Genomic DNA, 12,192 nt, shown 5'->3' with positions numbered 1-12,192 from the left:
CGGTGGGCTGCCGTCTATGGGGTCGCACAGAGTCGGACACGACTGAAGCGACTTAGCAGCAGCAGCAAGACCCACGTGAGTTAAACATTAATCCCTTTAAAATTACTTGTGGCTCATTAACTTATTAAAATGTGGGCCTCTCTGACCCCACGGAGCAACAGTGCAAAACAAGATATTTGATGGGCTGGACAATTCTGGCAACGCAGAGTGGAAAGAGTGTGTGTTCTTGTTTTCCCCACAAGGGGGAGCCCCTGTCCACACTCCCCAGACAGAACTGAGGACGCTCCAATGTGGTGAAAGCGTGACATGGGTGCACTGGTTCCAGAGCAGGGCCTCCTAGAGATTGGCATGAGGTCTGTGAAGATCCTCTTGCCTGAAACCTCACTTCTCAGGTTACAGAGACTGTTGAATGGCACGCAATATACTACATTTTAAGTAAGTGTATAAAACTAAGTTACTGCAAGATAACTTATATGAATGATGGGAAAAATACCGAAAGGAATGACATCAGAATGTCAATATTGGTTATTTCTGAGAAGTGGAATAGATTAAAATGTTCTTCATTCCTTTCTGAAACTTTTTTTTTACAGTGACCACTGTTTTGATTGTCAGACAAATTTCATCGGTAGAAGAGAATATATAAAGTGCTCCTGCTGAGTGATCGCTCTGCCTCTGAGTGCTTACTCGTTTCCGTCTGGGTAGGCTCTGCTAGGAAGAGCATGGAGCTGGGAGTGGGGAGACCTGGTCCTGGCCTCAGGCTCTTCTTCTGCTCCCCGTGAATGGCCTGACACACACATGTGCACACCCACACTGCCCACTGCGCACACAAACACTCACAGCCCTTAGCCTGCATCCCGGTCTGTAGTGAAGTCCCTGAACAGTGCCGCTGGGTGACAACGGAGCAGTGTGACCCACCACTCTCATTTTACAGGTGGGGAAACTGAGGCTGAAGGAGAGTGGTAGGGTGCTGACATGAAGGGGAGGCTGGCCAAGTTCTCTGTTAACCTGGAGAGAGGTTGTGCAACTTCTTCCTCAACAGCGATCCCTTCTTAACAACATGGCATAGAAATAGCCGACACCCAGGCACTACGCTGAACACTTTATTTACAACTTTTAAAATTTTCACTACAATCCTATGAGCTAGGAATTCTGATCACCCCATTTTATGGGGGGTGGTGATTTTACAGGAGAAAGAAGCACAAAGAGGGCAGGATATGCCCAGAGCTATCCAACTGTTGGTGATGGGGAGGGTGTTCTGGTACCAGCCTCTACAGGCCCTCCTGGAAGAATCCTGATCCAAGGTAGGACTCTAGCCTAACTGGGGCCCCCGCTGCCCCAGACCTGGATGGGCGACTGAGGTCTGGGGGCCGGTCCTGAGAAGGAGAGAGGAGTGTGAGCTGAGCTGGGCAGAGCCCCACCGTCACCTGGGGCCACCTGCGTGGAGGCTCTGGGCCAGCCGCTCCCTGGAGTCAAGGTGATGGGGCCCCTTGGGGCACCCTCCTCAGGCACCAGCCTGGAGGGCTGTGGGGCTGGGCTCGGCCAGCAGCTGCAGCCCCGCGAGGGATGCGTAGAGCGCAGACAGCTGCGGCACCACCTCAGGGTCCCTGGTGACTGGGTGGCCAGGGCCCCGCAGCTTCAGCCCACAGCTCTCCACCAGGCTCCGGGTGAGGGCCGCGTCCTCCCGCTGCAGCCAGGAGAGGACTTCCGGGGTCAGCGAGAAGCCTGTTTCCTCCATCTGGTTGTAGTTCGGCTCTAAGATGCTCGCCACCTGCCAGGAATCACCCAGGGTAAATACACAGGCCTCCCAAGGCTGGAAGCAGTGGGACCCGCCCTGAGGGTGGGAGCCTGGGGCCTCTGATCATTGACCCCCACGCCCCACCCCATCCCTGCCACCACACCTGAGCCTGGGGCCTTGCTCCCTGCAGAAGTGGGGCTCCAAGGACCATGCCCCCCATACGCGCCCTTCCCTGCACTGCCAGGGGCCTTGGTTTCCAGCACTCCCAGTGCTCCCAGCCCCTGCATACACTGTTCTGCCTGGAAACCCACCCCATCTCTTCATCCATTAATCCCTGAATTGCATGGAGGGGCCCCCTTTTGGAAACACCCCTGGCCCCCCACAGCTGCCAACATAAGCTACACAGGACCCAGTGCATCTCCCATTCTGGGCACTGTCTGCGATCACCTGTTGGAGTCTCCACTTGACCAGCCTGTGTTCTCAGGCCCAAGCAGAGGGCCAGACACAAGGCAGGAACCCAGCCTAACCTCTGAATGCGCCTGCGTGTGGCTGCCTTGGTGGTCGGGGTCCACAGGGGTCGGAGCCCAGTGCACCCCCCATGCCCCTGCCCCAGGCTCTCACCAGCTCCAGCTGCTGGGGCAGGGCCCCTCTCTCCAGGCACCGGGCCAGCAGGCAGTGTTGGGTGGCACTCAGTGCTGCGGGGAGGTGGGGGTGAGGGCCACCATAGGCCTGCAGCTCCCAGGCCTCTCCTTGGGGACCTGGCAGCCCCAGGGAGGACGGGCTGGGATACTGGAGCCCTGAGGTGGGGACATGCCCCAGCCAGGATCTCTGGGGCCATCTTTCCCCAGAAGGTCCTAGAAGGCGGGAACTGTGCCTGCCCTGAAAGTGCTGCATGCCCTTCAGTAAGACCACTCCATGGCCCTCAGTTTTCCTAAATCACAATCCGTCAAAAGTGTGTGGGGGGCTTCACCGACCAAGAGCGTTCGTGTGTAGTAGCTCACCTCTGGGACTGGTGGCTTTGCGAGGTGGTTACTTACTGGGAGATGGCAAGACCGGCCTGGGCTCCCCCTGCTGAGCCAGCATGAGAACCCGGCCCTTCCTCCAGCCCCCGCCCACGGCGTCCTCTTACTGACCAGCACTCTGAGAATGCAGAGGATGGCCCTTCTTCTCGAGGGCGACAGGCCACCCGAAGGGCCCCAGAGGGTGCTTAGGATGAGGCCCCCGGGGCCACCCAGGTGTCCCGGCACCCCGGTGTCCAAGGCCTGCTCCAGCTGCAGGGGGGCGGTGAGGAAGAGCAAGGAGAGGCAACTGTGGGTCCCCATCTGTCCTCCGTCCATGCACCCTGCCGCCCAAGCTCCTGTCCCCACGCCCTGGGGCCCCAGCCCCTCACGGTGCCAGGGAGGCTGGGACGAGCCTGGGTTCAGCGTCAGCAGCACTGGACCGCGGTCCCTCCTTGGGGTTCAGGAAGAACCTCGCACAACAGCTGGGGCCAGCTGGCGCCCAGTCAGCGGGGTCCTGAGAGGTCGTGTGCCACCAAGACCCAGAGCATCTCCCGTTCCTGCTGCTCATCCCCGCCGCCCCCTCCCTGCCCTGACCACCGGGCCCCTCACCTTGTCTTTGAGCTCCTGCAGGGCCCAGGGGCTCTGGAGCAGCTCCCGGAGGGCGCCCAGCAGGGAGAGCCGTGGCTCCGGGGGCAGCCTGGCCAGGGCCTCCAGCTGAGCCCCCGCCTGCCTCCTCAGATCCTGGAGGCCAGGCTCCTCGCCAGGGGCCCTGGCTGTGGGTGGAGGTGTTAGCACCGCTGTGTCCTGTGCCCAGACTCCTGCCCGGCGCCAGCCCCGCCCTGATCAGTCCCGGATGTGCTCACCCCTCCTGCCTTCCCTGGTACACAGTAGGCACTCAGCATGTTCTGAACACCTACTGCATGCCAGGCGCTGCACACCCACGGGACTTATCCTCACCTTCCGCCTTCCACCACCTCCCTCTCCTCCTCCTCAGTCGCTCACCCTGCCCAGGGCTGATGCTTCAGCTCAAGGAGAGGCCACTTCTCTGCCCTGCTCTGTTTGTTCCTCGGACCCCCAGACTGAGCCCCCCTTCACCCCATCGCCCCTCCGGGATGGCTAAGTCAGGGCTTCTCAGGGTCTCAGCACCCCTGCAGAGGCGGGTGCGTGGGTGGATCTGGCAGGGTGGCCAGAGGGCCCTGCCTTCCTACCCCTGTTTTATTAACCATATAGGCTGCCTCTGAAGAGCCTTCCAGGTACCCAGTGCTGCCCAGACATCACCACTGATCTTCCCGACCTGGGAAGAAAGCCCCACCCTCCCCTTGTGCGGTGGGGAGACCACGGCTGGAGCCGGCCCATGAGCCCCGTGCTCACCATCCTGCCCACAGCCTGGTCCTGGGGTTTTGAGCGCATCTCCATCCCCCCGGGGAGAGGACACAGGGCTCTCCCTGCCCCCCAGTGATGGGGCGACTGCGTGGGGCAGGAGGGGGCCCGACAACGGGGTCAGGGCCTTCTCTGGAGAGGCGGTGATTTCTGGCTGGGTTCCTGAGCTCCCGGCAGGGGTCACTCACCTCCACTGGCATTTCTACAGAGCTTCCCTTCAGGCAGGTACAGAACAGCGGCGTGGAAGCGGGGATAGAGAAAAGAGAAAAGTCCCTGGACCACCGATGAGCAGGCCCACCCCAGTCCATGTGATTCTCTTGTCTCTCCCTTCTTCAGGTCCAATGCCCCGGCCCCATCCCCACCCTTCGGGGCAAGCTGGGCACAGGCGGGGTGTTGAGGCCTCCCTGAGATCTGGCCTGGAAGCCCGCTACGAAAGGCACCTGAGTGCTCAGGCCCATGAGGAAACAGCCTCCCTCTCCCTCTTCCTGCCCCTTACTCAGCAGCTGCCCCTCCTCCACCAGCTCCTCCGGCCTCCACGTGCCCCAGCGATCCTCCTCCATCACCAGCTGCAGCACCCTATAGGCCAAGACAGTGCCCTGGGATGCCCGCTGCCTCCTCCTCGGGCATGGTGCTCTGACCCTGCAGCTGGGAGGGGGCGGGGAGATTCTAGGACCTGCAGGAAGGGGTCTCAGGGCTAAACAGGAGCAGGGCATGGCAGGCACAGGGGGAGGGGCTGCAGGAGGCCAACCTGATGACCAGGGGCTGTTGAGGTTGGAGGAGAGAAAAGTGCAAAGGCAGGGGTCACTCGGGCACAGCAGGAAGGCACTCTGCAAAATATGTTGCACATGAGACATTTCCAAAAACCCCAAAGCTTTCTGGGGTCAAAGCAATCCATGGTAGCATGGCAAAAGCGCTCAAAGTTCCCACTGCAAAGAAACGAGTTTTATTTTGCCTCACTAAGTGTTGTCCAGAGTTTGGAGGGTTCACTTCGGGAAGGGCTGAGCTGGAAGCCTGGGGCGTGGCAGTTTGAGAACCTCCATAGGTCGTCCTCTGTCAGTGGGCAGCTGACGAAGGGGCTCTCCGGAAGCTGGGACTCCCGAGGTGGGACCAGTGGTGCCACCGTCAGCACTGGATCCCACTGGAGAAGTGCTACCGAGAAGCAAGGGAACTATCCTGAGGAACGGATGAGACAAGAGTATGGAGACCGTTCCGTACAACGTCCAAACTCCCGGACCGTATTCAGTATGGTGGCCTGGAAACTGACCTCCAGGTGACCAGCCCTCACCTGCACTTATGGGGATGGTGAGAGGTGGGGCCCGGAGGTGATGCTGTGAGTGCAACTCGGGGCCCTGCCTCCCCCATCACAGTGGGGACCAGAGGCAGCCATGGACGCTTCATGGCAGAAGAACAGAGCTGGTGAGGAGCAGGTCTGGGTCTTGAAGGCATGTCGAAGGAACCCTGCCAGTCCCTGCCCTTGGCACATCCAGGGCACTCTTCTCACATCGCTGCAGAGTCTCACCCTGATTCCAGCCCAGGTTCATGGACCAGAGAAGTCAAGCTCATAGGGCCAAGTGACTTGCCCAGGGCCACACAGCCAGCCAGGGACAGAGCTGGGGTTCGCACTCAGACACACCCAATTTCAAAGTTGATGAGAAACCTCCCTGCACTACAATACTGCTCCCCAGCAGCAGGTAAGACTCACCTGGGAGAGTAGGAACACCAGCGACTGGGTCCTAGTCCACACCAGTGAAAATTCTGTGTGTGTGTGTGAACTGGTATTTTTAAAAAGTCAAAGACCAACAAGACACCTCTCCAGGTGGTTCTAAAATGCAGAGTTGACACAAAGGCCCAGGGACTCCACACTCCTGGGTGAGATGGGGTGGTTTGCCAGGAGTGAGGGGTGGGCTCCTTGGTGGCTTTCAGCACCCGGCACACCACGTTTGCGCCCCCAGGGCACCCCCTGCACCTGGACGTGGCCCAGCTGGAGGAGAGACAGCCGCCCGGCTCCCTCTGCTCGGCTCTGAAACGTGGCGTCCCGCGTGGCCTCCATGGCCTCGGTCACCACATACAGGCTCTCCTTCTCCTTCCGGCTCTGCAGCTCCTGGAGGAACGAGGGTCTTGGAGTCCTCAGTTTCCTGCCAGGGGTGCAGGTGGGGGCAAGAGAAGAGACAGAGCTTGGGGGGTGCTCTCTAGGGCTCCCCTGTACTGGGGCCTTCCGCCATGGGCAGCCTGGACTCTATGCTGATATGGGCGGGGCGTGGGGGGCGTTACAGCAGGGGCCTGGCCTGTAGTCAGGACTAAAATTCAAGGTCAGGTGGGGGTGGTTGGAAACATCCACCACCTGAGACATCTGTCTTCTGCAAGACTTAAAATGACCAGCCCAGAGGTTACTACCACTGGGCTCTTTCCAGCTGAATTGAGCAAAAGGCATATATTCTATGGTTCATGTAGTGTTTAAAAGTTTTGAGATAATATTAAAATTGGTGGTAGTGGTGATGTAGTCATTCAGTTGTGTCTAACTCTTGCGACCCCCTGGACTGTAGCCTGCCAGGCTCCTCTGTCCATGGAATTTCCCAGGCAAGAAATACTGGAGTGGATTGCTATTTCCTTCTCCAGAGGATCTTCCTGACCCACAGGGGTTAAACCACCGTCTCCCATGCTGTGGGCAGATTCTTTACGGACTGAGTCACCAAAACCCCAGTTTTAGCTTTTTTCAAAAAAAAAAAAAACCAAAAAAGCAATGTCACGGAGCTCACCTTCCCGCGGGGCAATAAGCAGGCGCAGCTATCAGCTTCAGCAGGCCTGTGTCCCCCAGTTTGCCGGAGTCCCCACTGCGCCCTGTTGCCCCACCCTTGGTAGCTACTGCACTTCTGTTTCTTTTTCTGGCCTTAAAAACACCCAGGGGTTTGAAACCTCTGACTTAACGTGAGTCCCTCTCACTGCCCACTCTCTCTTCCCTGCGGGGGCCCTGCCCCTGGGTTTTCTACTAATAGTGGACTCCCCCATCCCAAGCTACTCCTCAGAAGGCTTCTTGCCAGGCCCTTGAGTGGCCGGGACCCTGGGGCTTTCCCCTCCTGCCCCCCGGCCCCAGGGACCTGGGCCCATGGAGAGCAGAGCCCAGCCCGCCTGGCTGATGTACCCACCTCTCCCCCACCAGAGTCTCCTAGGTGTGGGGGGGCACCCTGAGCATCCACACGGCCAGCACAGAGCTGCGGCTCACCGTGCCGCTGCCCATCGCCTTCCCATGCTTCCCAGTGCCAGGCTCATGCCTGCCGTCACAGCTCCCGCCACCGTCTCCTGGAAGCGGATGGGTTCACTGAGGCTCAGCACTAGACCTCTGCCTCAGGCCCCAGTTTGGCCTCCACCTCTTACCGGCTTGGTGTGACCCCAGGGCAAGAAGCCCTCGAGTCCCGGAGCCTCAGTTTCCCCATTTCTAAAAGGGGCAGAAGAATGACAGGGTTTTCCCTCCAAGAGTGGTGGTCAGCATTTACCAAAGAAATTCCCTACAGGGTCCCTGCTGCCCAGCAAGCACTTGGTGCACGTCAGCCATTATGGTGATTAAAGTGATGATGATGATTACTCATCAGAGAGCCGGGACAGGAGGGAGGAAAAGGTGCGCTCTTTCCACCATGGCAGGCACATGCTGCCTGGGGGTGCCCCTGGCATGGGCCTCGATGGAGGGGGCATCAGCTTTCTCCCCCTGGGTGCTAAAGTCAGCATGTAGGTAGAAAACATAGGTGGTCAAAACCCCCTGGAATCATCCTTGCAATCACACCCCCCACTTGCCTGCATGGGACCCCGAGAAACTCCAGGACCAAGGATGCCTCAGTCTGAACAGCTGTTCCCTTGGGAATGTTACTCTGTGCCTTGTTAAGTAGAAGTATATACATATTTTCATAACATATTTATGTGTGCTGTGCTTAGTAGAGCCAGACATCCTGGAATGTGAAGTCCAGTGGGCCTTAGAAAGCATCACTATGAACAAAGCTAGTGGAGGTGATAGAATTCCAGTTGAGCTATTCCAAATCCTGAAAGATGATGCTGTGAAAGTGCTGCACTCAATATGCCAGCAAATTTGGAAAACTCAGCAGTGGCCACAGGACTGGAAAAGGTCAGTTTTCATTCCAATCCCAAAGAAAGGCAATGCCAAAGAATGCTCAAACTACTCCACAATTGCACTCATCTCACATGCTAGTAAAGTAATGCTCAAAATTCTCCAAGCCAGGCTTCAGCAATACATGAACCGTGAACTTCCTGATGTTCAAGCTGGTTTTAGAAAAGGCAGAGGAACCAGAGATCAAATTGCCAACATCCACTGGATCATGGAAAAAGCAAGAGGGTTCCAGAAAAACATCTATTTCTGCTTTATTGACTATGCCAAAGCCTTTAACTGTGTGGATCACCACAAATTGTGGAAAATTCTGAAAGAGATGGGAATACCAGACCACCTGATCTGCCTCTTGAGAAATTTGTATGCAGGTCAGGAAGCAACAGTTAGAACTGGACATGGAACAACAGACTGGTTCCAAATAGGAAAAGGAGTACGTCAAAGTTGTATATTGTCACCCTGCTTATTTAACTTATATGCAGAGTACATCATGAGAAACGCTGGACTGGAAGAAACACAAGCTGGAATCAAGATTGAAGGGAGAAATATCAATAACCTCAGATATGCAGATGACACCACCCTTATGGCAGAAAGTGAAGAGGAACTCAAAAGCCTCTTGATGAAAAGTGAAAGTGGAGAGTGAAAAAGTTGGCTTAAAGCTCAACATTCAGAAAACTAAGATCATGGCATCCGGTCCCATTGGAATAGATGGGGAAACAGTGGAAACAGTGTCAGACTTTATTTTTTTGGGCTCCAAAATCACTGCAGATGGTGACTGCAGCCATGAAATTAAAAGACGCTTACTCCTTGGAAGGAAAGTTATGACCAACCTAGATAGCATATTCAAAAGCAGAGACATTACTTTGCCAACAAAGGTCCGTCTAGTCAAGGCTATGGTTTTTCCTGTGGTCATGTATGGATGTGAGAGTTGGACTGTGAAGAAGGCTGAGTGCCGAAGAATTGATGCTTTTGAACTGTGGTGTTGGAGAAGACTCTTGAGAGTCCCTTGGACTGCAAGGAGATCCAACTAGTCTGTCCTAAAGGAAATCAGTCCTGAATATTCATTGGAAGGACTGATGCTGAAGCTGAAACTCCAGTACTTTGGCCACCTCATGCAAAGAGTTGACTCATTGGAAAAAACCCTGATGCTGGGAGGGATTGGGGGCAGGAGGAGAAGGGGACGACAGAGGATGAGATGGCTGGATGGCATCACTGACTCGATGGACAAGTCTGAGTGAACTCCGGTAGTTGGTGATGGACAGGGAGGCCTGGCGTGCTGCGATTCATGGGATTGCAAAGAGTCGGACACGACTGAGTGACTGAAGTGAACTGAAACATATCAAAGCTGAGTATAAATCTAATGTAAAAGAACAAATGTGACTACTGAAACTGTCATAGGTCAGTGTGAAGACTTAATTGACTTAGTAGAACAACCATTCTACCTTTTGAGAAGACACAATAGAATAACAAAGTGTTTAATGGAGGTTGGTTTATGAAGAAACGGGGTTTTTTTTTTGGTTTCTTTTTAAAGAGAGAGAGAGAGAGAGAGAGAGAGGCTCTCTGAAGAAAAGGGGTCCGTGGAGGGAGAGCGGCGCAGGGAGAGGGCAGCGGGGTGCTGGGGGCGACCTCTCTGGAGGAGGCCGCTGGAGGAACTCTCGCGCTCAACCCCGTTGTCCCCCAGGACCTGGGTCCCGGTCCCCCCAGTCCCTACCTGAGGCTCTGAGTGACGGGGTGACTGTCCTGAACCCCAGGCTGCGCCCCACACAGGAGCCCTCTCGGATACCCGCCCGGACCACCGGGGTTTCCAGCCCGGCTCATAGCCCCCAGGGGGGCGTGAAGTCTCCCACCCCTCCCTCTGACCCCTGACCCTAACCCATGGGGGTGAGTCTCCGGCTTTCAACAAGGGTGCGTGGATGTACACTAATATTAATATGCATGCTGTTTTTCTTTCATGTGATTTAAAGAATCAAATTGTTCCCAGGTTTGTAATTTTTTTTAAACCTCAGATGCCCCCTTCTCCACCAGCCCCCCACCCACCCCCCAGCTCCTCCCCAGAGACATCACTTTGAACTCTTTGTGTTGTTGTTTTCTCTCTTTTTAAGGACTGTATTGAGTTCACTGTAATTCACACACACTTCAGTGTCCAATTCAGTGGCTGTGAGCACTTTCCCAGGATCAGTGTCCAGTTCAGTGGCTGTGAGCACTTTCACAGGATCAGTGTCCAGTTCAGTGGCTGTGAGCACTTTCACAGGATCAGTGTCCAGTTCAGTGGCTGTGAGCACTTTCCCAGGATCAGTGTCCAGTTCAGTGGCTGTGAGCACTTTCACAGGATCAGTGTCCAGTTCAGTGGCTGTGAGCACTTTCCCAGGATCAGTGTCCAGTTCAGTGGCTGTGAGCACTTTCACAGGATCAGTGTCCAGTTCAGTGGCTGTGAGCACTTTCACAGGATCAGTGTCCAGTTCAGTGGCTGTGAGCACTTTCACAGGATCAGTGTCCAGTTCAGAGGCTGTGAGCACTTTCACAGGATCAGTGTCCAGTTCAGAGGCTGTGAGCACTTTCACAGGATCAGTGTCCAGTTCAGTGGCTGTGAGCACTTTCACAGGATCAGTGTCCAGTTCAGAGGCTGTGAGCACTTTCACAGGATCAGTGTCCAGTTCAGAGGCTGTGAGCACTTTCACAGGATCAGTGTCCAGTTCAGTGGCTGTGAGCACTTTCACAGGATCAGTGTCCAGTTCAGAGGTTGTGAGCACTTTCACAGGATTGGGGAGCCGCCACTGAGTCGACCTTACAACATTCTTATCACCGCCCCCCAAGAGCCCCATCCCAACCACTAATGTGCTTTATGGATTTGCCTAGTCTAGGTATTTCAAGTAAATGAGATAATACAAGATGTGGTCTTTTGAATCTGTCCTTACTTAAACAATAAGCTTGCTCAGTTGTAGGCATTAAACGCGGACTTCCACCAGGGAAAAACAATTTAGGGCCCCCCTCCCCCTATACCCGCACGAGTCCCACCCCTCCTCTTGAGTTATAATTCTCTTTGTTTTTCACTGTTACTGTGACTCTGTAAACTCTACTCAGCTATTAATAAACTGTAATTATTTTTTATTTCCAGGAGGATTTCAATAGTTTCTTGTCCTTTTTCCCTTTTCTTTCTATTTTCTATGTACTTATATCTAATTAAATCCAAACTCCACCAAATGCTTACATCTCCTCCTCTTATGCCCAGGTTTCAGGTATTTTATCAGTTTCATACTCCTGGAGAAATCTCTCCCAAGGCTTCGTATCACTTAGATGTACAACATCCTCTTACAACGTTCTGGAAAAGGGAACATGGGCAGTTATTAAAAAAAACAACTTTGGTCGAAAATATCCTTATTCTACCTTCATGATATAGACTACTAAATTGGAAATAATTTTCCACCAAATTTAGGAAGCCCTTGCTCCATTGCCTCTAGTCTGCAGTGGTTGTATTTTAACGGCATTCTCGTGTCTGATCTTTTGTAAATAACCTGTTTTTTCCCTCTGGATTTTCACTTCATCCCACAGGTTCTGAAATGTCCCTGAAATGTTGTGGTATGAGCTCCTTTTCATGTATCAATATTTGTGCTAGGCAGTCAATGGGCTCTTTAACTCTTGAAATTTGTGTCCTAATTATGGGGTATTTTCTTGAATTGTTTTCTTGATGTTTCCTTGTGTGTGTGTTCTCTTTTGGGAGAAGGGGCCTGTTTTATCCAAATGTTCGCCTTCCTAAACTGCCCTTCTAAATTTTTTTTCTCATTTTTATCCTGTGGCTTTTGGCTCTACTTTTTGGGAAATTTCTTCAACTGTATCCTCTAATCTTGAATTTCATTTCTGTGATAATAGTTTTAATTTTTAAGAGCTCTGTTTTCTCAATGTTCCTTTTAAAATTTTGTTGTTTAGTTGCTAAGTCGTGTCCAACTGTTTTGCCATGCTGCTGTTGGTAG

General features: G+C 54.1%; 1 protein-coding gene across 1 annotated transcript; it reads right to left on the bottom strand.

Annotated features, from left to right (window-relative positions):
* Window positions 1-1,293: 1,293 nt before the first annotated feature.
* LOC123329510 (gasdermin-C-like) lies at window positions 1,294-4,596 on the bottom strand. Its single transcript, XM_044928826.1, has 2 exons — window positions 4,305-4,596; window positions 1,294-1,768 (listed from the first exon to the last, which is right to left on the bottom strand). The coding sequence occupies exons 1-2, from the start codon at window positions 4,422-4,424 to the stop codon at window positions 1,502-1,504; spliced, it is 387 nt and encodes a 128-aa protein (XP_044784761.1). The 5' UTR covers window positions 4,425-4,596; the 3' UTR covers window positions 1,294-1,501.
* Between the last annotated feature and the right edge of the window lie 7,596 nt (window positions 4,597-12,192).

Source organism: Bubalus bubalis, chromosome 15 (assembly GCF_019923935.1).
Source record: "Bubalus bubalis isolate 160015118507 breed Murrah chromosome 15, NDDB_SH_1, whole genome shotgun sequence".
In the NCBI taxonomy this organism is placed as follows: Eukaryota; Metazoa; Chordata; class Mammalia; order Artiodactyla; family Bovidae; genus Bubalus; species Bubalus bubalis.
The sequence above is the reverse complement of the archived record's forward strand: the minus strand, read 5'-3'. Positions and strand labels throughout refer to the sequence as shown.

Bases quoted from the DNA above. Each gene is read 5' to 3' on its own strand.
- LOC123329510 (XM_044928826.1), bottom strand. From the start codon at position 4,424: ATGGACTGGGGTGGGCCTGCTCATCGGTGGTCCAGGGACTTTTCTCTT. The intron at 1,769-4,304 runs GTGAGTGACCCC...GATTCCTGGCAG, and splicing joins CTGTAGAAATGCCAGTGGAG to GTGGCGAGCATCTTAGAGCC.